This window comes from Argentina silus (genome assembly GCF_951799395.1).
Source record: "Argentina silus genome assembly, chromosome: 9".
Lineage (NCBI taxonomy): Eukaryota > Metazoa > Chordata > Actinopteri > Argentiniformes > Argentinidae > Argentina > Argentina silus.
This window is the reverse complement of record NC_139663.1, coordinates 20,908,076-20,932,372: the sequence shown is the minus strand read 5'-3', so window position 1 is coordinate 20,932,372 and position 24,297 is coordinate 20,908,076. Positions and strand designations below refer to the sequence as shown.

At 41.8% G+C, this 24,297-nt stretch overlaps 2 protein-coding genes across 2 annotated transcripts; both read left to right on the top strand.

The window, feature by feature from the left end:
• Nucleotides 1-1,967: 1,967 nt before the first annotated feature.
• hoxb13a (homeobox B13a) lies at nucleotides 1,968-3,346 on the top strand (the record flags this gene model as incomplete). The annotated part of the gene is made up of 2 exons (XM_083677029.1): nucleotides 1,968-2,634; nucleotides 3,099-3,346. 2 exons carry the CDS (start codon nucleotides 1,968-1,970, stop codon nucleotides 3,344-3,346), a joined length of 915 nt encoding a protein of 304 aa, XP_083533155.1.
• Nucleotides 3,347-21,060: 17,714 nt separating this feature from the next.
• Nucleotides 21,061-24,082, top strand: hoxb10a (homeobox B10a; the record flags this gene model as incomplete). Its single annotated transcript, XM_083677410.1, has 2 exons — nucleotides 21,061-21,994; nucleotides 23,814-24,082. The coding sequence occupies 2 exons, from the start codon at nucleotides 21,061-21,063 to the stop codon at nucleotides 24,080-24,082; spliced, it is 1,203 nt and encodes a 400-aa protein (XP_083533536.1).
• Nucleotides 24,083-24,297: the final 215 nt, after the last annotated feature.

Here is a 24,297-nt window from a genome sequence, read left to right as displayed (position 1 = left end):
AGTGAGGAGTCTTATCACTCCAACTGTGGCTTATAGTTTTGAATATGATTCAGTCCAATAAAAACGTGCACAAGACAATACATGCATTGTTACCAACAAATAATTGCAGATTAGTAAAATAATAATATGAATTACAAAACGCAATGCATCTTGGTAACAATTTCATTAATTTACATGATCTCAAGATCAAGCTTTTATTAAAAGTATGGATGAATTTCCAAATGGCAGATTTGAGAGAATACAATCATTTTCTATCGTAGCTTTCTCTTCAACACCCCATCTCTGAACACGCTGTCAAGCTTTTCAAGCAACATCTCTGGTAACACAAGTGATGAATCTGTGCTTACAAAATATAAACGTGGATTTATTTGCATCCAAAAATACATGTAGGGGTCTATTACCATGACTTGCGTAGTTAAAACTTCAATTGTTATTTTGCCAGTTTGTCCACAAACACGCCGTGGCCCTGTATATAACGGGATATATAATGTATTAAAACAATCTGGATTTTTAAAGGCCTATACAGATTTTCCCAAAACAAGTTTTGATGTACACAAGCCACTTCACAGTCAGGTTTGTATTTGTGTAAACACATAAAAATAGGCCTATGTGCTCGGTTTTGCTTTCTCCTTCTCAAAAGACTGCAATGCGCTTTCCAGGAGAATAGCCTAAACTCGTAAATTCAAAATTCATAAGCCGAAATAATACATAACCAAATAACATCGCTCTAAAGTGGCTGAAACCCCTCCAAATGGCTTTGAACTCCAGCCGTATTTCAGAAATCTTCAGAACTCCAATCCCGTCTATAAATCCCCTTCACGCTGCCTTCAGTTGTGTGTTTTTCGAGCTAGATGTTCTAAAAGCGCACATAAATTACCCTTAAAAACGTCGAAAGCACTGTTATTTTACAAATCAACATTTTGTAAATGTGGTTGGCAAGTATGAAATATCATGTTATGAATTCTAATACTTTTACGACAATGATAAACTTTCTTCATGCATTTGGCACGGACGATTATAAGTCTTTTAAATCTGTCCATAACCATTGGGAAATATTCAGCATTTTACATTATCTAATTAAAGCCTAGACCAAGAAGGCACTCCGTGAAACCTAATCTGTTGGGTTGTGTGGTAAAATCTACATTAATAGTCATTTTGTGCGAAAGTAATGGCTGTCGCAACAATGTTGATTTTGAATGACCCTTTCCCTATGCGTGCATATTCACTTTATTATAATCATTTACCAAAAACAGCGAAACTACTTAACCTCCAACAATTTATTCTTATGGAAATATTCATGCATAGCCTTACACCGTCCGTACATGCGCTATGAGGTGAATGTGCACAAATAGGATTTTTCCTCAAGTGTCTGTTTCTTGATTTAGATAGGGCTACTATTGTCCATTTAGTATTCTGAGGCTGACATACTTATCAGTTTGCTGCCTGCGGCCTTAGAAGAGGCGTGTGGATAGACACCTTGCTTCGCCAGCTTCACTGTGCTCTTAATGCTGCAAAATCCACCACGTATTGAATGTAATGTGTTTAGTGCAACGGTGTGTATGCTTATGTCATGAATGCTGTTGGAATATGAGGTTGAATTATATTATTAATCTAAAAGTGTCTTAAAAATGTCTGTTGGTGTATTGATGCTATCTATCAAAAGGACAACAGGCATTTGTGTGAGAAAACCGCCGAAAACACAACACTGTGGGCGAATAGAATGGAAAAAATACGCTGATGCGCGTCTCGTACCATTTCTCCAAAGTAATAAAAATCATTTCTTTGACTGACATCCCCAACAAGGTTCTGTTTCGTCCCATCACGTGGTGAGCGTGTCGTCCAATGGGGACGCTCCGTCCCGTGTCCTGGTGCGTTGCGTCAATGCAGCTGTGGATGTAACCGGGTGTCCTGCTTCGGACTTGGGTCTTTGCAACAGAATCTTTCCGCCCGAATGGTGTGAGCGTGATATGACCACCTCCCTGGTCCTGAATCCTCGCTGGGCGGACACGGTTATGTTTGTGTATGAAAACAACTTGGATGAGCTGAATAAGAACATGGAGGGTCTGGTTGGAAGCGGCAACTTCGCGGCCAACCAGTGCAGGAATCTGATGGCCCACTCGGCGCTGGGGGGACACCCCTCCGGCCTGGTTCACGGCTCCGGCTACTCCGCCGTGGATGTATCGGGCTCCGGATCTGGGGAAGCGGGCAAACAGTGCGCCCCGTGCCCCGCTGTCCCCCAAGGCTCCTCCACAGCTCCTCTACCCTACGGCTACTTTGGCAACGGTTACTACCCCTGCAGGATGGGGCGGGGCTCCCTCAAGTCGTGCACCCAGCCCGGCGCGCTCAGCTACTCTGCGGAGAAATACATGGACACTCCGGTCACGTCCGAAGAGTACCCGGCCAGGGCCAAAGAGTTCGCGTTCTACCACGGTTACCCGAGCCCGTACCAGTCCATGGCGAGCTACTTGGACGTGTCGGTGGTGCAGACGTTGGGCACCGGAGAGCCTCGGCACGACACGCTGCTACCGATGGACAGCTATCAGCCGTGGGCACTGACGAACGGCTGGGGCGGCCAGATGTACTGTTCCAAGGACCAGAGCCAGGCGGGACACCTCTGGAAGTCTGCCCTGGCAGGTAAAACACACTGCTCTGCACCCTGTCGTATTACCTTGCTATTAGGCTACTAATGCAATAGGTTCAAATTCAACTTTTCTTTTTTCCCCAATGCATGCGTATGCAATATAACATGTGTACTGTTTAGATCATTTGTATCAATATAGCCTATTGGATTTTGAAGTGTTCTTTTGATTTGATAATTTACTTATATTTGATTAATTTCTCGTGCATTTTTTTTTCTAAATCACAAACATTATATTAGCGACCAATCTAAGTGTCTGTGTCATTTTATCAGTTTTTTAATCTCCAAACCTCGTAGTGAAAGCGTAAATGCGTCAACATGTAGCCAAAAATCATTACCATGTCAAAATGCATCACCATAACTTAAACGTTTATCTCTTATAACGATAAAGCCTGAATTATGGAATCGAAAGCAAACGTTTTTTTCTCGAGAACTCATCAATTTCCCTTTGTTGTTCCAGATGTCGTGGCCCACCAACACGACGGCAACTCCTTCCGCCGTGGTAGAAAGAAACGGATACCGTACACCAAGCTGCAGCTAAAGGAACTGGAGAAAGAGTATGCTGCCAACAAATTCATCACGAAAGACAAGCGGAGAAAAATTTCAGCAGCGACCAACTTGTCGGAAAGGCAAATCACCATCTGGTTTCAAAACAGGAGGGTTAAAGAGAAGAAATTTGTGGCCAAAGTCAAGACCAGTGCGCCGTAGACAGACACACAGACAGACATGTCGAGGGCTGACGCGGAAGGAAAGGGGGACTCTGTTTTTGGTGTGTGTGACTAAAATGAAGGAAAAGCAGGAAAACGCGTCGCCGTGGTACATTTGTTTGGGATTGGGATTCCGTGTGCCATTTCGCCTGCGCAATTGCATCGCCAATCCTATTTTGAAATGAGAAAAAAGAAAAAGAACTTGAAAAGAACCAAATCCTCTAAAGACATTGTTTCAGAGGCCTGTAAATAGCCTATACAGCACTTGCCTGCTTCCATGTAACACTTATGTCTGCTTACCTGTTTAACTCTCTGTGCTTTACGTGGATTTGACTCCATGTGAATGTTAGCTATAGCCTTTGTCAATGTCGTTGCTACAGTAGAATATAAAACGTATTATGCAATCATATTCCCTTGTCTATACTGTTTATAACGCCTGTAAAACAGTACTATGAAAATATAGCGCAATGCTTAATAAATTGTTTTAATCCCAGTTTACGTTTGCGACATTACATTTGAAGTTATGGAGTGTAAATGTGGTATTTATGATTTAGCTATGTCTGCTATTGTTAGCAACATGTCCATAATTATAATAACATGATGAAACGTTTTAAATAGGGATGAGTGAGGAAGTTCAGATATATAGGCCTATTCAAGCGTCATATTTCCTGTAGTCAAAGTTAGACTACATGAGCGTTTATGGGATTGTAAATTCAAATATGAATGTCGCTGTTATAGCTACTTATCAAGGCTTCGAAAATAATAATTTGGCTAAACGGTTTTCGGAGTACAAAATAATTTCCATCAAAAGAAAGCTGAATGTTCGTAGTTTTGTCAAACGGTCTCTATTTCCATGGTTTGAAACAACCATATTTATTGTTATTGGCTTAGCCTGTTTCAAAGTTTCAAAATCTGGGTTTCCTTAATTCTCGTGAGTACAGTTGAGCCTTGCTGTTGATCATTTTCCGTCAAAAGGTTTCCTTAGACCTATATGACTAGTTTATGCAGCTGGATATGTTGTAACCGATATTCAACATCGTTGCTATACTAAATGTTTGACTAGGAAAGTCGTCAATTGGTAGGCTACAGTTAGTTCTCTGAGAATGTTTTGTTGTGAGATTGTGTTGGCTTATAACTGATCTCCTGCCTCCGCTTGTTATCAGGAATGTTTTGCTGCTCGCGAAGAAAATGGAAGCGTGAGGCAAAGGCAGAATCCTTAAATCAGCCCTTGACCTTGACCTTGAGCGTCACGTGCTCATCAAGATGGGCAATAACGTTTGTCTCAGGAGATGTCATGAATATTCAAACCGTGTGTATCCCTATCTCTCCCCATAGCCACTAATCAATAACCTCTGCTTGTCTGAGGCCAGCGTTAGGCCTATATATAATTCTCACCGCGTAAACAACATTTCATTCCGGCCCTGCAGAAACCAGCTCATAGAGGCGCTGGTGGTCGTAGCCAGCGTGCCCTCGCACACGCCTCCCTGCGTGTGGAGAAAACAGCGGCCTTCCCCCGTACGTAACTACGAAATATCTCATCCGCATGTCGTTCATTCGGATATGCAGATTTACACACTATAATCTGTTTTTACGGTCTTTGGGGGCCTGATTTACGTATCTGTCCGGTTCCGAACAGTTTAATTGTATGACAGTGAGCAGAGCTTCGACGCGCCCCGGCTGCGCGGTGCACTTAACGCCGGTCTAGATTAGTCAGGGACTACAAGGTGCGTCGTTACTCAATGCCTTTACGTCGTCACTTTCGCATCGCACAGGCCCTTTCTTTCTACCTTGCTCGTGACACAAGCCTAGGCCTGCGCCTAGGACTACTATCGTATGTGACGTATGACATGATGGCCTTGTGCGTGCAGCGGGATGTTGTCAACAGAATATTCCCCTGCTTGGTCAGAGGAGAAATCCGGGATTAAACTGATACCGGATGGGTTGATAAAGTCACGCGTAATCATGCGTAAACATGAGCCACTTGTGACTGCCTAATAGCAAACGTTTTATACATCTTTTTGTATAATATATGTTGCTCATCCTCACTTGACTTCACTTCACAATCACATACACTCTGAGTTAAAGCCACCACGTCCCCAAACAACCCAACTGGTAACATCCATGCTTAGTCGACACCTATGACATAATCAGAGAGGAATGACCCCTATTCTTTGGAGCACGCCAACATAGACTACAGCACGAGACAGGTCTGCTTAAAAACAAATATATGACGCAATTCTGCTTACACATAGGCTGGCTAGCCCGGGGCTCTTTAAGGAGTATTCATTTCAAAAAATGAAATAAAATATGTCTGCATGTTTGTCTGTCTGTTAAAGCGCAAAGCCGTTAACTTTATCTCATTATCCTGGAGCTAATTTCAGAGCAGAATTGCACACATGCAACAATCCGAGGAAGACTATGAAGTCATACGGGGCCTCGTATTTCTCCACCCTGCCCGAGGCGGTGTTTTCACTCCGAGTCTCAGCCTTGGCTGTAGACTCACACAGGCAGTGTGGGCGCTTTATGCAACCTATGGCATTTAATATTCAGGTGCGTCTCAGGTAGTACAGCATTATGGTTGTCGTTTAAACATTTTAACGTTTAAAACATAATTTCTGAAACCTGAGACGCGTTTTATATTATTATGGCGGTATGATATGTATACTTTATCACAATAGCTTACCTTGTGGTCCTTACTCTTTTTTTTTGTCTTAAATTAGCCTACATATTTAGTAGCAATAGCTTATGTTTAAGCATGTATACCTGTCACAATAGAATAAGCCATTTTACAAATGCCAAGCAATAAAGTGTAGGCTAACGTGTATGATCAGTTCAGTGTTCACGTCCATTGTTTGATCAGAATGTGAAATTCACAGTGACCTCACAAAGTGGTTATATGCGAATACGGTGCGAGGGCATCGGTTGAGGTTTGGGCTCTGCCAACTAGTCTATATTTTTTTGCAATATATTGATATATATTAAGAGTGGACTAATGTATTTGAAAATAACGGTATTTTACTAAATCAGACCTGGCACAAAGCCTGGCCCAATATTAGAGATTACGGCGGGTAATAACAACACAACATCACAAGCAGATTCGGAATAGACTCATATTTGTCAATTCGACTTTTAGGCCTCCCAACTCTCAAGTAGACCGTCTACCCAGTATCAATAGGCTACATTTGCAGAAGTATAGCCGCTACTCTGACCAACGCAGACGTGTTTTGCACCTAGCTGTGCAAGGCCATAAACACAGAATGCCCTTCCTTCCCCACACTCTTTAACATTGAACTTGACAAAAGCATTCTACCAAACGGCTCGTCTGCTGGCTGTTTACATTGTGATTTTACGGTGGTTTCTCTTCTCCTTTAGAAAACGCACAATATAGACCAGAATCAAGCACGGAAGTAGCGTCCTACCAGCAATTGTAAAGCTGCGGTTTTCCCTCAGTTGACATGTCTGACGCTCAGAAGTCTAATGGTTTTTACGCATAGCCTAATGAATACATTGGATTTTGTCAACATGTGATCAGTTTAGAAACACGTAAACTCATTGAAAATGAATTTTACGGACGCTCAGGGTAGTCGCAGTGTATTCGCAATATTCTGGCTTTTGTTGATCATCTATAGCCTATTTAGTTCACTTTGTCAAATGAAGCTATTAGTACATTTCAGATATTTTTAACACTAAGTTTACCAATAGAACGGTGTGGCCTATTTAAGCTTATATCCAAATGGACGCCAATATTTAATTACGCCTTAGATTGAAATGGCATGGTTGACACAAATGTGCATAGGCCTAATGATTAATGGTGAGGAAAAACTTCTATGGTAGAATACTAATGAAAGTAAACATCAATGTACTGTAGGCCACCACAATCCATCGGACGATGAAATGCATTGATCAGGATACAGTGTTCAATTACCGTATTTTCTCAGAGGGAAAGAGGGGAAGTGGTTTGACCCTCGTATTGCAGAAATGTTTTTTTATTGAAAGCCTCAGCCACACCGGCCTGCTGGTATCGGCCCAGTGCCATCTTTGAAACTTCATTGAAAATGAGAATGCGACTGACGAGCCATGGCAATGGGTAGCAGTGGAATTGCAATTTATATCTATAAACCAATGCTGTATAATCAGGCATAGAGCGTCTTTATGGATAGGTTGTGTGTTTGTCATTAATCTGTCCAACATCGTAGAAGCAACACCTTTCTAAAAAATCTGTTTTTCTCCCACATGCAGTCAAACCTTAAAATGCATTTGTCTCAATGTGTTAATGTAGACCGAGACCATAGACCAGCCGGTAGTCCTTTGAAGGTCAATGCTGAATTCCAACTGAGCTATTTCGAAAACGAGTTTGGAACTCAATCTAAATAGAGTAGGCCTATGTATGACACGGGGTTTTCACAATGACATCATTGCTGCTTCTCGTGGCTTACACTGGGAAAACAAGAAGAGGAAAGAGAGACCGACGCTCCCGTGTGTCACGTGACGACGCTCACGTCGCGATCCCTCCAACTGGCCGTCAGTCCCAAGAGAATGCTTCATTTCAAGAATGTTCGAGTCCCATCACCCCCCTCTCTTTTTTTCTCCCTCTCTCTCTCTCTCTCTCTCTCTCAAGTTCACGTCCAGCCTGCACCTCCGCCCCTTCCTTTATCACCTCCTCTCCTCCTGCAGACTACCCCTCCCCCTCCGTCTGCATTGCTGGACAGTCTTTTGTTACGCGGTGGACTTTGCAGTTGAACTTGAGACATCTTGTAAACAAGCAGCAGTCTGGCCTCTGTCTGGAGTGTGGACGGAGGGCTGATCCTGCCCGGTGGTCAACGGACCCGAGGCGCAAGACGGATCCGCCGTTTCCAGGAAGAAACGGAAATGACTCCATACACTAATGGCCTCCAACGATGCTTGTATATAAATAGGTGTTCGAGGGCTGTACACTGTGGTTCCCTATAGGCTGCAGGCCGGCATACCTGGCCCAAAGAACGGATAACACATTCGATTCGGTAGCCTATTTAACCGCTTTCACTGACATCCCTATGCCTCACTCTATAGCCTTCTTTGGTCATGTTGACTATACAATCACACTCAAAGGTAAATAAAGATTCCAGAGAAGAAGGTAGGCTACATATCAGTAGATAGGTTAACTCAACTCAACTCAACTCAACTCAGCCTTACATGAATCTCGTCATATGGTTCAGAGCAACTAACGAGAGGATGAGGGTTTATCATTGATTGAAAGAACTAGAATTCCCCAATGTTTCAATGTCGAACATGTAGAAAGCTGAACTGAATTGCATCCTTTCCTCAAACCTTGAAACCATTTTTAAAAATTTTCCAAGTAAGTTTGTCATTTTGGATTACCTTAATTCCCATAATTACAATTTAATTTCGAGAGTTAAAAACTATACAGTTGTAACGGAAACTGATATTTCAGAAGAAACAAACTCTATAGAGCATAAGTTCAAATGCGCTTTTTACGCACGAGCTATACCCATCCATTGTTACATTTCCAGTAATAACTAAATTAACTTTGTTGGACACTATACATTTCGTCATTTATTTTTGAACGATTTTAACAACTGCAAGAAATGTATTTAGGTCACCGGCCTGAATTTCTTCTATTACACAAAAGGTGTAGTCTGAGTGCATTAGTGCAATACACTGGCCCTCGTTCAGCACACTTCCGTATGGTCTCTGCAGTCATGTTATAATTTTAAGAATTAGTTATAAAATAGTATAATTTGGCTTTACAGTAGCCCAGAGCTTGTTTCATTTCAACGCAACTTGGTTCAAGAATATAACACCTTTCGAATTTCATATAGAATCAGCGTTGGAACGTGTTAATAGCCCTAACAATTAGTTAATTTTACATTTTACATTAATTTCTAACGAATGGCTATAACACGGTTGTGACAGTATAGTGCAACAGTAATATGACTACATTAATTGCACATTAAGGCAGTTTACCCTAACATTTACAAACACATCGATTGTGATTAGTTTAGATCTCCTCTCATTCATTTTTTCTTTTATAATTCAAATCTCCATTGTGAGTTTATTTGCACATCTTTCAACTTGTAAGCCAAAACATGCAACTATTAGGCCTACCAATGGAACACCACCAAGGTATAGATTCTTCTTCCTCATGATTACATCGCCGATTGTGCAACCAGCTACTGTATTTGGTTTTTCAACTGCGTGTAACGTATGAGAAAACATTTACAAAACGGAGTATGTTTTTTTCATAGTTTTTCTCTGATATATTCAGATTAGATAGTCCTAGTCTTATTGAAGTAGTGGATAGTCTAGCCAGTTAAATTATTCTGCTATAGCCTACCAAAAGTATTTATTTCTCTTCTAGCGTCTTCTATGCATTCTAGCATTGATAGAGATTCCTGATTCACGCACATAGGCCCACGACTCGTATGAAGAAAGCAGGTGGATCATTCGCTTTGTCACAGTGAACCATTCCATCTTTGAAGTGTAAGCCACAGAATAGACAGAAAGAAAATAAACCAAGTGATTTATAAACTGAAAATAATTAAAAGTGGGAATGAAGGTATTCTATAGGTCTAATGAAAGGTCATGGGCATTGTTGCTCAATGTAGACCTCGAATCAGGTCAGTTTTGTCCTTTCTTTTCACCCGTCGCCAAGGGAACAGCCAGCTCGAGAGAGGTGTTGGTGTTGACAAACAGCAACACGAGCTGGAACTCTCGAGCGCGCTAATGAGCACCAGCCCACCCGCGCGCCTTGGCACCACCACATCATAGCGTCCGCGTTCCGATTGAGAAGAGAAGGCCCGCCTGCTTAAAGCGAGATCAACATAACTTTAAGACTACGCCAGTAAAATAACCAAATGTATTGGCATGCAACACGCAACTCATCTGTGAAATTTTACAGCGCACTACAATTATGTTGACCTTATAAAGGGGAGTTGTTTTTAGAGAGAAAATGAAACAATGTTATGTGTTGTACTGGGAGAAGTGTATTTAGTTCCATTATTTTCTCTGTCATTGAAATGTCATTTACGCACTGACCTCGGGTTGTAAGAGTGCCGTTATTGTGTTAGAACTGATTGCTAAACATTATGATTTATTATTGTGTTTGAACGGTTTCCTATACATTATGATAGTCCTATTATCTATAGGACTAATAGCAATAGTAATATGTATGGGTGATACTATTATTTACTATTCAGCATCATTCAAATTCAAATAATTTCCTTGAAAAACCCTAATCAACATACAAACCATTTTAGGGAACTATACGCCTAAAAGCAACAACCGCCTTATTTAACGTTGTTGAAAATGTCCTCTACCTCCCTCCATACCTTGGTCACGCATTAAGATCCGACTCCGTCAGCTACATCTGGGAGAGGTGTGTGATTGTAATGGAAGGCGTGGACGTTTTTAGCAGCCCCACTGCACGAGCCCGCTGGCAACGCGTGGATGCGGTCCAGATGTGTCGAGGCCGCGCCAAAGTGCAGAGCGTGCCCTGTACCCGGATTAGCCGCGTGCTATAAGCCGAGGCCCAATTGACCCCACTAGCATTTCCTGGTCAGCAATTCCATATTTTGAGGGCCAGTAAAAAGGGAATGTTTGTATCATGACGTGGGTGGTTTGTCAACACCTCGCGCCAGACATTGCTCTCGGGGGCAGCGCGCTGTGATGGACAAGTGTTGACGCCAGGTGTGTGTTGAGGTGTATGCAGCGAAAATAACCAGTGTTAATCAAAGTTTGTTATTTGTATTGTAACTTATCCAAACCAGTCCCAAAACAAAACGACAATTTAATTGTAGAATAATAAGCATTATTTTAAAGTAGTAGTTATTGGCGAGGTAAAGTATAGGCTATACAGATACATATTTGTAGAATGGGAGTCGCTGTTGTCTAACCAGGTCTATCTTAATTAACGTTGCATCATTGAGACCAGACAAAGCTTCTTTAGAGGGCTATTTGTTTCCCATAATGGGGGCTAGTCATCTCTTTGTTTTCACGCTCTTTGAATATATTAGGCGGCTATGTTGTGTTGTGCTGTAAACGAGATCTATGGGTAATCCATATGCATATATTCCGCAAAAGCTGCATGCCCACTTTCAAATCGAAATTCGATTTTAATTTTGAACTGTGACATTGCATTCTCGTCAGGAGAACTGGCAATTTGTTTTTTTGACATTATGTACAGATTGTATTCATAGGTTCACCCATTCATTTCGTTCTTATAGTTATCTCAACAACGTTCGGTGAAAGGAATGAAATGCCTTTCACATTGAAGTAGTAGTTTAGCCTACACGTCTCTTTCTCTCTCTCTCTCTCTCTCTCTCTCTCTCTCTCTCTCTCTCTCTGTGGGAAAAACAAAAAGGACCAAATGAGACTATAGCCTACATTTATCCCACGGGTTCATGATTCACGCATTCGTCTATTATATATAACTATTCGACAACAGAATTACTATTATGAAGAAATGTGAATATTAATATTATATTCAATGTCACTGAATATGGCTCAGTTGAATATGGTGTCTCGGTCCATTGGCGGTTAAGTTAACGTCGGCGAAGTTAGTGTCTGAGATTGATATAGGCCTTTATGTAGGTTGAGAGAACTATGAGATTTGGAAAGTAAAGACAATTCAATGACAATTATTGTTCAATATATGGACTCATTTTCTGTGTTAATAACCTTTTCAGAAGAGCCTATGGAAATGTTAGATTGGAAATGTAATTTTCAGCCTCAATTGTCCACTGAAAACAAGAGAGGGGCCTTTTATAATTTGTTTCTTTTATAACTTTTATAACTAAAGCAACTTCAATACGTCCTGCATGAATTCGGATATGCATTTATGTTAGTTCTTTTCCTGATGATAGGCCTGTTAGCGCTGCATGCTACTATAGGCAACTCCAACCTACTCACCGATAACCATTTCCAGTGACTATTTCATCCATTTGAAAAGTTACAATATAAATAGTGAAATAGAAACAGCATAGACATAAATAGTGAAAATTACCATGAATCCACATAGGTTCTCTAAAACTAGTTCAGCGTATGATTTAGTAATTGTCTGTTTGGAACAATTAGAGGAGAAGTTCATTGCGTTAAAAAGATAAAGGCTTTGTATGGTCTGACTACATGACATATTAGTCTTGTAATACCTCATGTTTCTCCCCCTGTTGTGTGAAGTCTAGTAGGCTATTGTTAATCCATATATCTCTATTGAAGAACAAAGAGCAAGCTAGTCATTTATTTATGTGTTTCGTTTTGTGTTTTTGAAATAGTGTAAAAAATAATAATAAACAATCATATTGTTATATGATTGTTATACTTCACAGTTTGTGCTGTTGATATGTGTTGTGCACTCAGAGAATAAGGATGATGAGGATGATGATGATGAAGAAGAAGAAGAAGATGATGCTTACATTTTCGTGTCCCTAGCAATTTCACTTTATTTCAAATTGTAAGTTAGGCTACTTCAAATTGTGTTCTCATTTACACACAGCTTGATGGTGAGTAAAATGAAGGTAGCCCTCATGTTCAATTAATACTTTTTCAAACTGCTTACACGACAGAAATAGGCCTAATGTGCAACGCGGTTCGCTTGTTGGAGCGAAACGCCTAAGGCATTTTAAATAGTTTATAAATGCATCTGGACTTCTAGGCTGCGCAGTAAATTGGAGTATATAGTTGTGTTAAAATATAATTGGTCCATTTGATATGAATTCATATGCATAGTTTCAGTCACAGAAGCAGATTTCTGCAACGTCTCTCTCCAGTAGGTTGGCTCTCTAGCGCCATCTTGTGTCGAAATGAGTGACATGCAACTACCATCAGCCTTGGGAGACAGAGGCTGTATGAGGTGAATAGAATATATGCAGTAGTTTGCATCTATTTTATTCATGCATAACATTCATGCGATGGTTTTACTCTACATTTAGGCCTATAATCCGGCCTATTTCAGAATGTTAAGGGTTGGAGAAAACGAGTCTACTTCAGACAAACAGTTAAATTCTAGATTTGTCGTCTTTCACGGTGCTTCTCAAGGTCAACCGAGATGTTGGAGCGAGACTCTCTGATTAGAACACGGCCCAGCGTTTTACGACCCCGAAAAACCCCCGGCGGTCTCTCTCCACCGGTGACGGTGACGACACAGGCTGCTCGTTTTACGGGAAGCCGCCTTTATTGAATGGTGCTCGCTCTGATAGGCACGCGGGACGCCGAGCGTGTGTTCCCCAACTTAATTGTCTGTCGGAGGCAATAAAGAGTCAGTGGAATACACAACTATAAAAGACTCCAGCCATGACCAATGATCAAGATTGGCTGTCAAAAAAAATTAATGAAAAAAAGGGACTCCGGAAGGAAGGTATTGGAAAATACTTTTGTTTTTGTGCTGTTTTGGACTCCATTCTGAACATCCACGTTGTTGGCCGAGGCTATACGTGTGTGATTTAATTCCGTTATATAAACGAACGAATATGCTGGTTCATCATAATGTTTGCATATGATGAATGGGGGTCTCCAACCTAAGCGTCTACCATTACGCCAAGAGAACATCCTCAAGAGGTCCGAAGGCGACACTTGAGTGTACATTTCTCTTCCAGGGCTACCTCATCACAAGAGAATGACTCCAATCACCCCCTGACAACCTACCCTTTCCTTTACCACTCACAGTTCATGCCTAATGCAGCCTATAACCGCTACGCAACTCGAAGTTAATGAAGATCAACTTCATTAACTTCGAAGATTAACTTCGTACGTAAGTCAAGCACATTCATTTGCCCGCACGTAACGTATAAAGTCGGTGCCAGCATGCAGTGTGGACATGTTGGTAAGGGTGCATGATTATATTGGTTTAACCACATGAATGAGCTGAAGTGCCGTCTGGATTCATTCATCAGGATTCATTAGATCTGTTTATTGAATAACCAAACAAATCCCAACAAAGACTGACTTACAGATCTAGTCACAGATACTCAATAGTTGTTAGCTATGTGGTGTAAGTTTTTTAAGTATTGTCAACAATGACAGCTGCTGAAGTTGTCAAGTGAACTACAGAATACTCAAACCTTTAAGTTTCAGTCCTTCCACAGGTATTATGGACCAATCAGTGCCCCAGCCTCTTGAATTCCACAGTGATAGTGTATGATAGTTTACAGTGGACCAATCATATAGCAGCATCCTCTCACCATACAAAGGGTACGCCAACTAACACAGTAAACCCAGTGGAGGCTGGTGGAGGTAGAAATCGGAGGACAGGCTCATTGTGTAGTAATGCATGGAATGAGAAATGGTATCAAACACGATTTCTAGCTCTACAAGCCTCCCCTGCGAACCAACACAGTTAATCACGTGGCCGAGGCTGAAGGAAAAACCACAACAAGCTGAGAGAGCAGGTTTTGGTATGACATTGAGAATGCCCTTGTAAACACGCTTGGTTGATATAAGACGCCAATAGGCTACGGCTCATGTGTTTTGATTTGAATCTACCATGTTGGTAAAGAGACTACGCATCGGAATTCATAACTCAACAAAGAGCACCACATTACGTTAGATTAGCTTATTTATCAGTGGTTCAGTCTATCTTCAAAGTGACCGTAGACCTGTGACTTATTTCACTTGTGCGAATAATTCCTCTTGTCTGTCTCCGTCAGTCTTGGATTTTTTTACTGTTGGATTTCATAAGGACCTGAGCACTCAGAAAGAACAGGGTCAATATATGTTTAGAGCTCTCCAGGTAGTTAGCCGTATTTCAGGTCAGTGAGTGTTTCACATTTGTTATGGTGTTTGCCTGGCTGTTGGTCAGTATGTGCAAGCCGTGCTGCTACCGTATCTTTACGTAAACAACGTGTTTAGGCCTATTGATAGACACATTTAAATTAAACGTGCATGATTTGGTGGCTAATGTTGCTGGGAGATGACTGCATAGAGCTAGTGATCTCTTCTTCACGCTACTTACCCCAGCCTCAGTCAAAGTGATACAGCATCGCCATCTGCTGGCCATCTTCAACTATTGCACGCAGATGGCGGCCATTCATTCTGATGGCCTCTTTCCTCCACATGTGAAATCTTATTCAGTGCCTGTTTTCGAACGATGCTAATGCTAAAAATATAGCATCGTCAATGTCTAGCTCATACGTCATGGGTTAACACAAAGCGGCCTAGAACCGTCTGAAATATACTACAAATAATCGGAATAAGACATTTTATTTGGCTTCTAACGCATAGATTTTGTCTGCATGTTGAAACAGTCCCTGTGAAGTATGACATGACACAGGTATATCTGAAGTTAGGCTAGTACCTAATTTATCCTCACTAGGTTTGGGGAGTAGTTCCACTACATGTAGCTGAACTAATAGTTTAATTACATGTTGCAGTGTCTTGGTGGTAGTTAATATAAATGTAAATCTTAGTAGTGTTTTCAGAAGTGAATTACGTTTTTGCCACGTAGCGGTGTAGTGAGCTACTGTCACTACTCGCTACGTTTCCCCCCCAAAAAATAAAAAATAAATAGGAATGTAACTATAAATCCAGCCCTTGAACTTCACATTTCCCTACTATATCTTCCCTCACTGCTTCCTGTCTCCCCACTTTGCTACATCTCACCTATGTGCTTCTCTCCCAGAGCGTTTCAGACGGGTGCCTTCTGTCGTACGGACGGCTCATCTTACTTACAAGTGGCTTTATTTTGACAAACAATATTTCTCTCAAGGGCAGCTTGAGTGTAGTTCAACTTCTTCCCTCCCCTAAGTTACCAAAGTAATTGGTAACTTAGTTAAATACATCTTCAGAGTAACTTCCCCAACACTGATGTTTAATAACATTTGGAAATATCTAAGTTACCATATTATATCATTGAAGTGTGTAGTTTTAAAAATCTGTATGGACATGCATAAGTCGTACAAATAAATCCAACCCTCCAAACTCCAGAACACCCAACGATAATGATATAAATCCTCTGTTCCGTCGAGTAATGACGACCACGAGGTTAATAATGAAGACAACAACAACAACAACTATTGTTTTTACTTCAATGCTTCATTTAATCAGGTTAGTCCGTGTGGAACCAGTTATCCGTTGCAAAATAATCAACAACAACAACAGCGGCATCAGCAGCAACAACAACAACAACAACAACAACAATAGGGCTAATATCATTAAATCGTATAATAATATTCTTTATTACAATGCATAAAACATAGCATTATATTGATAATAACCTACCTCTTCAATGTGCAGTATCTCACAGAATAATGATCATATGCATATATGACCTATGACTTTGTGCCCAATACTATATTTCTCCTCAACGTTTTCAGTATCATTTTCAAACGCAAAATTATTATCCCAGTATCACATCTAACTAGTTACCCATAGGCCGAGTACTTCAATGGATATTTTAGTTAGCCAAATGGTCATCTGCCAGATAAAGCAATTAAAGTTCAGATATGTGCCATTCCAGTGTGCGTTTACGGTCAGGAAACTTGTAATTGTTAGCAGAACTTGCACGGGAGGTGGGCCATGGGCGCCTGTTTTGTCTTATCTATTTTTTTTGCACAGACGCTCTGTCGTTATACTTCGTTTTTCGAACGTGTATAGTTTAGGCTGTGTCCCTACACTATGGCTTTTGGTGGTTTGTTTTATTCAAGATTGTTTTACACAATATTGATAACGCGACTAGGATATCTTGATCAATGTCGTACGGATTAGTTGAAACGAAGCTATATTGATGCCGTTGTGGATTCTGACATTTTGTGAGGTAGGTTTATGTGTTTAGTATTTCAAACAATAGCGTATATTTGAATGGGTCTTGATTGCTTTATGTGTTGTTTTAGGTTAAGTAAATTGGAGTGTAATTCATCAGGAGTGGCGTATAGAATATACAAAAACTGCCCTCCTTAGCCTATGAGTGATAGCGTTCAGATTTCAAGTTGGCAGACGGCCCACGTGCAGGAAAATATAGATTTGCTCACTGTTGAAGAATGTACATAATAGGCAGTTGGAAGAGGATAGACCGAGGAATACCTTTCCGCTAATGTAACCCTCCACTCAATCCCTCTATCTCTGGTGCACGTGCTCGACCTTGCAACCCCAAGGTTAAGACTTTAGCATTGTGCTGATTGTTAGAAATGCAAAACCATCAGCAATAACAGCTTTTAATTCTCTTAATGCACCCACTATTCTATTTTCATAAAAAACGGTCCCTTTTTTTCCAGCTTTTTATAGAAAACGACTTATGTATGCATGGACGGATAGGAAGGTTAGCTCATCTGGGCTAGTCACTCTAAAAAGCCCAGCATTCGAGCTTTGAGAGGAAACAATCTGCATAAGATCGATTCCATTACCCTGCAGAGCGGTGGCATAGCATTCTACAGCCTTCCTCCGCTGTAAAACTTTATAGCAATCTGGGGGCCTCGTCGTCATGGCTACAGTTATACGAGTTTGACCGTTGGTCGTCTCACCATTTGGAGGGGCCCAGCAATCCTGTTTGTGATTATGAGAAAAGGAATTGTAGAGGAATATGGAAATTGTCTTCCCCATATACAGTACATGGAGAGGAAAAAAAGGTTAGCGGCTGAAATCGTTCTTTGCCTATATAATAGGATCGTATAGGATAGTTCTTCTATCCGAGCTCGTGGGACACGGGCTTCATTCCAAGCGAGCCCCCTGCAAATGTTTAATGGCTTTAGTGCAGCTCGCGGACAAAAAGTAAACAGGCGCGTTGGACTCGTGCTGTCAACGTCAAAACTGCTGCGGAGTGTCTGGGATGCGAAACAGGCCGAAGCACCAGGCCCGCCGCGACACCGCTGGAATTACTCTGCCAAAGGGGATGAAAAGTGTGTTTTCTCATTCGTTTTGATATCCAATGACACAGATTCTGTCATATACGTCAACGTCCTCGACATCTGGTAAGCTTTGGTGACTTTAAACGACTCTGATTGCAATTATTGGATTACACTGAGCACGCAGTCTTTCTAACTTGATGTGTGAGTGCCTCCATATCTGAACTTGTAGCATGTCCATGCTCCGGTAATGAATTACCCCTTCCCAAACTTCCCAAGTGTGACCAGCGATGCAAGAAGACAAGCGCTTTCGCATTACGCACAATTCCTGCCACGGCAACAAATCCCAGGCAGTGCATTCATAAATGCGTAAATATAAATAGACAAGTGATTTACTTAAGATTAAAATGGGCCTTTATGTTATAGCAAAATATTGTCTCTCCACTCAGTAAAATGTTGTTATTTCTAGGAGTTATATGTTTCTCCTGGTTATTGTTGTCTGAGACAACAATTGTCTGCAAATCAGTTTGTCCTTGTATCATCAACCACATGGTGTGGCAAAAAATCCAATACTGTGGAGCTTATATTTTCAAAGAATTTAAGGAGTAATTTTCTCTCTCCGTCGCCTGCCAATATTAATGGGATAACCACGTTTGGTGCTTTGGAGTTCTGATGATAGCTCGATAGATACCCTCTGTGTCAATACCACAGACCATAGCTTTTTATTTGTTTTTATCATTCGAAATTGCCTTTGAATTGATCTGGATTAACCTTTTACATATTTTGCTCTTTGGAATTATTCTCAGGACCAACGCAGGCTATAGTTCCGAGCCACTGTAATTTAGAATTCAGTCAGTAAATGTAGTGTAGTGTATTTGGCTAACCTTAACAGACTGCCTGTCGACAGTCCTTTACACAATACAGATCCTGTGGTGGGTACAAAACCTGAATTAATAATGCAACTATAATGTAGCCTGCATCCTGTGCATTCAACGTGGCATAAAACCCTATCACAATCCATGCTTGCAGCGCCATCTGGTGGTGTCAGCAGGGAGTTGTTCGGACAGGTTCCCAAGTGTTTTAATTATCTCTTTTGTTTTGAACTTGATTTACCTCCAACCTGCTCGAACATTCACCTCTATCTTTACATGTGCTGCCTTTTCTCTGTGTTTATTTACTTTCCCTGAATCTTTGCACCAAACCTGTTTATCTTATATGTACACCATGTGCAACGCAGTTCTCTATTTGAGAGGGCCTGTGCTTCTGAAACTGCAATATCTAGTCAGGAAACATTGGAATGTTTTTTTAATGGAGCATAACCAAACGTTTCATTGTTTAAACATAAAACTGTTTCTCTTCTCTGCCCTCATTCTGAATACGCATGCGTTTCCTAATAATATAAGGGTCGGAATAACCCTTCGTCATCGAGTTTCTTCGGCCGTATAATGCATGACAATGGCCTCCACAGTAAATACAAGATTATAAAACCTGCAGCATAATTGTACCAGTAAACATAGGCTATATAACATTGGGTTTTCTAGTGAAATATAACTACCTATTATATCCAATCATTCTGTAAGCCTATACTGTTGATGTTTAACTTGAGCTTGCCCGTGTCCTTACGATAATACACTTTTTTATTATCTATGAAATAATCTATTGAACGTTGAACGACCAACGTTGAACGTCCATTTACACGTGATTTGCACAGCGCTTTTATAGGCTAAACTATATTGCAATCTGCACTACAAAGCAACACATTTTTAAAATGAATGCAACCTTATTTTTCCATGGTGTTTTTAAGCGCAGTTGGATTAATTTCTGATGGTGCATTGTTAGGACTGTTCATATTTAATTGTTTTAACAGCATTATTGTCTGTTAGCATATAGCTGATGCTAGGCATTGTTAACCATCGCTATTGGTGATATTCGTATAATGTATTCAGTGCAGAATTTGTATAATAAGCAATTGAAAACATTTCCAAACTAAACATAGAGTCAATTTAATTATTTAACCTTATGGAAATCAAGTCAAGACTATCTGTAAATGTAACAGGGCCAAATACAGCTGTAGAAGCTACAACAAACAGCATATTCTGGGCTCTATGCTAAATGGTAATATAGACCCAGAGCACCGTGGAAATATGGATTAATACACGCATACGTATGTAATGGTGCTATTAGTTATAAGCTATGATTTTAAGATCAACTGAAATGCATTGACGTGTCTATTATGTGTGTGCGTAATGCAATAATGTTTGTGCGTAATGTGGTATATTTAGGGCCTATGCGTAATGCAGTAAGGAGATGCTGGTGCGAGGAATTCATTTGATATAAGACCTTCTGTAATTATATTGATCGTACTGCTGCATAGTTCTACGAATATAAATAGTCACAAGTATAATCGAGAAATGTTTCATTGTAACAAATGATTGTATTCGATATTATATTACTATAAATATTGCTCAATTTGGACAACAGTTTGAACGGCTAGAATTCGGAAAATCAAACGAGTTGGATTTAGATTGAAACAGAGGAAATCAAGGAGAGGAAATAACACATTGAATATGTTATGATTTGATGCAGATCATTCACCGTGTAGTCAACAACAATCTGCCATTTTGAAAGCCACATGGCTGTTCTTTACTATTTGGATAGACGCATTTGTCAATATGCTTTTCATTTAGTTCAATATGAGATGTAAGTTACGAGAATTAAGAGGAAATCTGCAACCTATTTCAGAAATCAATTAAACATGAATTTCTGGCGTTGGAGAGACTCGGGCACTTGAATCAAACCAGGCAGCGCCGCAAGGGGCGGAGTCTGCCCGTGAACCCCAGACGCCATTGGGTCCTTCTCAGGAAACGGCTCGCCAGACTCTTTTCTATTCGAGAAGCCAATTGAGGAGCGACCCTCTCTGTCGCCTTCGCCAAAATATGTCCTAGCAATGTCATGCTCTGAGAGATCCGTTTTCACGGCGTCCTTGGTTAACTCTTTAATGGACCGCGGTCCGAAGCAGCCCCCCACTGTTGCTCCCTTCCGACACCCGAACGCCACCCTCTCTGACCCGGACTACCAAGTCCAGGACAGCTGGGGTTCGGTGCCAAACACCACCATAACGGGGACAATGAGCCAGCCGCCCCAGCAGTCGCAGTCGCAGTCGCAGCCGCAGGACATCATAGCTATGCCTCTGCCGCGCCACCACCACCACCAGTACCACCACCATCAAGGAGTCGTCGGTTGGGACGAGCCGCACTTGAGCCCCGTCCGGGTCCAGCAGGTCAGTGCGTGCCCCTATGGCGCGTCAAACCGAAAAGAAGACTCCTCCTATTTGACTCTAGAACCGGCGGACCGCCACCGGTCCAAACCCTCCCCGGACGTGTCCGCGTTCACCCGGTTGATTACAGAGATGGGTTCCATGACGGGCGGTTCTGGTCCGATCCAAGGCTACTTCCGTCCAGATCAGTCGTCATCTTTGTACCCGGGGATCAAAGTCCACGAGTACGACAGCAGCAACACCGTCGCTCATGTATTGCCTGGTCTCACCACGGCCACCAGCCCGCCGCGCGCGCCCCACCGCTCAGACTCGCGCCATTTGTACAACTTGAGCTTCCCCGTGCAGCCGTGCCCACACGCCACTGCTGACACCAAGCGCGTTAACGACGACTTGGCTCCGGGCAGCGGCGAGTGTCCATCCGGCCAGCGGAGCGACAGCAGCAGCAGCAGCGGCAGCGGCAGCGGCAGCGGCAGCATCATCACGACGTTGACCGGCGGTCCGTGCAACAACACGGAAAACGTTGTCTCAGGTTTACGACTGGACAAACCCCTCTCAGACGTGCCCGGGGGCGGTGGAGATGACAGCCCCAGACAAGACACGAAAGGTGGGTATAGAATGTGAAAGGAAAGGGAGATAGCGCCATGGCGACCGTGGCAATAGCCCACAGGAAAACAACACGGCCCCCAGGCTACCCAGACAAGGTGATGCTTTTCTTCCTTTCGTTCTTTTATGAAGGCTGTTAAAAGGAAGAGCCCGGGGAGAAGACAAAGGGACGCCATTGCCCAAAATTAATTTATTGCACGGAACTAGCCTCGCCTGGCTAAATTGCTCTCCATTTTACTGTGCGCTCTTTTGAACATCAAAACAGCGGAAGGCTGTTTACTAGGCTGTATAGCTAGGCTATAGGGGACAGTTGTGTACAGCCAGGTGGAGCCATTGATTGTGGATCCAGGTTTATGTCTATAGGGTGTTTAGTCAACCGACTCTCTCTTTCACTGTAAAATGTAAAGCTAAATCTGGCGTCTATTTGTTTGTTGCATGGCTGGGTGTTCAAATGAAATCAAGCTCTATTTTGTTTCAACCAGACTGTCTCTAGGCCTACATTCTTCTTGAGAGAAACGAGCTATTGAGTAAAAATTATAACTGCACGAAATAACTGCACGTGAGTAATCTTATTCTAAGAAGAGATCATGGCATTGGCGTCACCCAGTGAACCAATATTGACGTATTTCTCCTTAGGTTGTAAAATCATCGGGCATGACAATATTTGATACCACTGGCAATGACTGAGAGTTGCCAAATATATTACATCATTTTGGACAAATATTATGCATATACTTTTCTATGAAAATGTCATTTTGGCCAAAAGTATTTTCATTTCAATTGCCCATGTTCGAAAAACACACACATAAGGAAATAACTGTTTCAACAGGATTTGGCATACCTCGAAACAAAATGTAAATATTCTAAAGCTATTATACATCAACATGCTGTTCTGGACAAATATTCGACATCACGTTCTTTATTTAGAAATGTATTTTCAGATATTGTTTTTGTGAAAACCGCTGATATCCGCATATTTAGAAGAAAGGTAACCTCCAAACAAACAATATTTAATCTTATTTAATATTAGGCCTACTTTGTTTATGCACGGATGTCTGTTCCTTGTATTTTGTGTAGCCTATTTCTAAACAACTTTTTTTGACTCGACATTCGGTTTTAGATTAAGACATTTTTAATTTAGAATAAACCTAACAGTTTGGGAAAAGACTCTAGAAATCTGCAGAAGGCCCATCGATTATTCATTTGTGTGGCTTCGTGGCCTTCATTTAGCCTACGCGTGAACGAAAGTGGACGAATTATTAGTAAAACGTCAATGCATTATGGTCCATGTGTAGCCCTGTATTTACTTTTTTTAGACTGTGAGTAGTCCTGTTTCCCGTCGCAAATTTTGATTGATAGTGTAACTCGATGTAATAGGCCATAGCTTGTTGGACTTGTTTGCTGTAGAAAGTTGTTTGTTTTGGCAACTACTTCAAGGAGCGTAGATCCAGATAGCACTGTCATAGCCTACTTTCGATGACAGAGTAGAATACAACACATGTTGAATCTATTTTAATCACTCACACACACACACACACACACACACACACACACACACACACACACACACACACACACACACACACACACACACACACGCGAGCACATACACACGCACACACACAGGGAGAGAGAGAGAGAGAGAAAGACAGACAGACACAGACAGACAAAGGTATGTGACATTATTTCCCGTCATAAACTGACATACTCAGCCAGGTGATGTCCTCAAGCGCATTTAGAAGTTTGCATATCCTGCAGACGAAAAAAAGGCCGATTTAGCACTACCATTAAACACACGCTTTGTCTTCTCCCTTTCACAGAGGAAGTTACATTCGAGAACGTAGCCAGCGGCTGGGTCTGGGCGAAAGCGGGGAGGAAGAAGCGTTGCCCTTACACCAAATACCAGACCCTGGAGCTGGAGAAGGAGTTCCTCTTCAACATGTATCTGACTCGAGAGCGCCGCCTGGAGATCAGCCGCAGCCTCAACCTCACAGACCGACAGGTCAAGATTTGGTTCCAGAACAGGCGGATGAAGATGAAGAAAATGACGAGGGAGCACAGAGGCAGAGACGCGCTGTTCCCCATCTGAGAGAGGGATGACGGCACCTTGATTGTAGGCACAATGTTGCGGCACAATGTTGTGGTCTGCGTAAACATGCCGCGCAGAGACAGGCCGCAGACTTACCGGCCTACCGTGGACTGGACTGGAGCGCACGAGGCACCGGGAGATGCAACGTCAAGGATAGTGTCTAGAGGACAGGAGTGGTTCGGAGTGACGTGGGGATGCGGGCCCCTGTTCTGAAG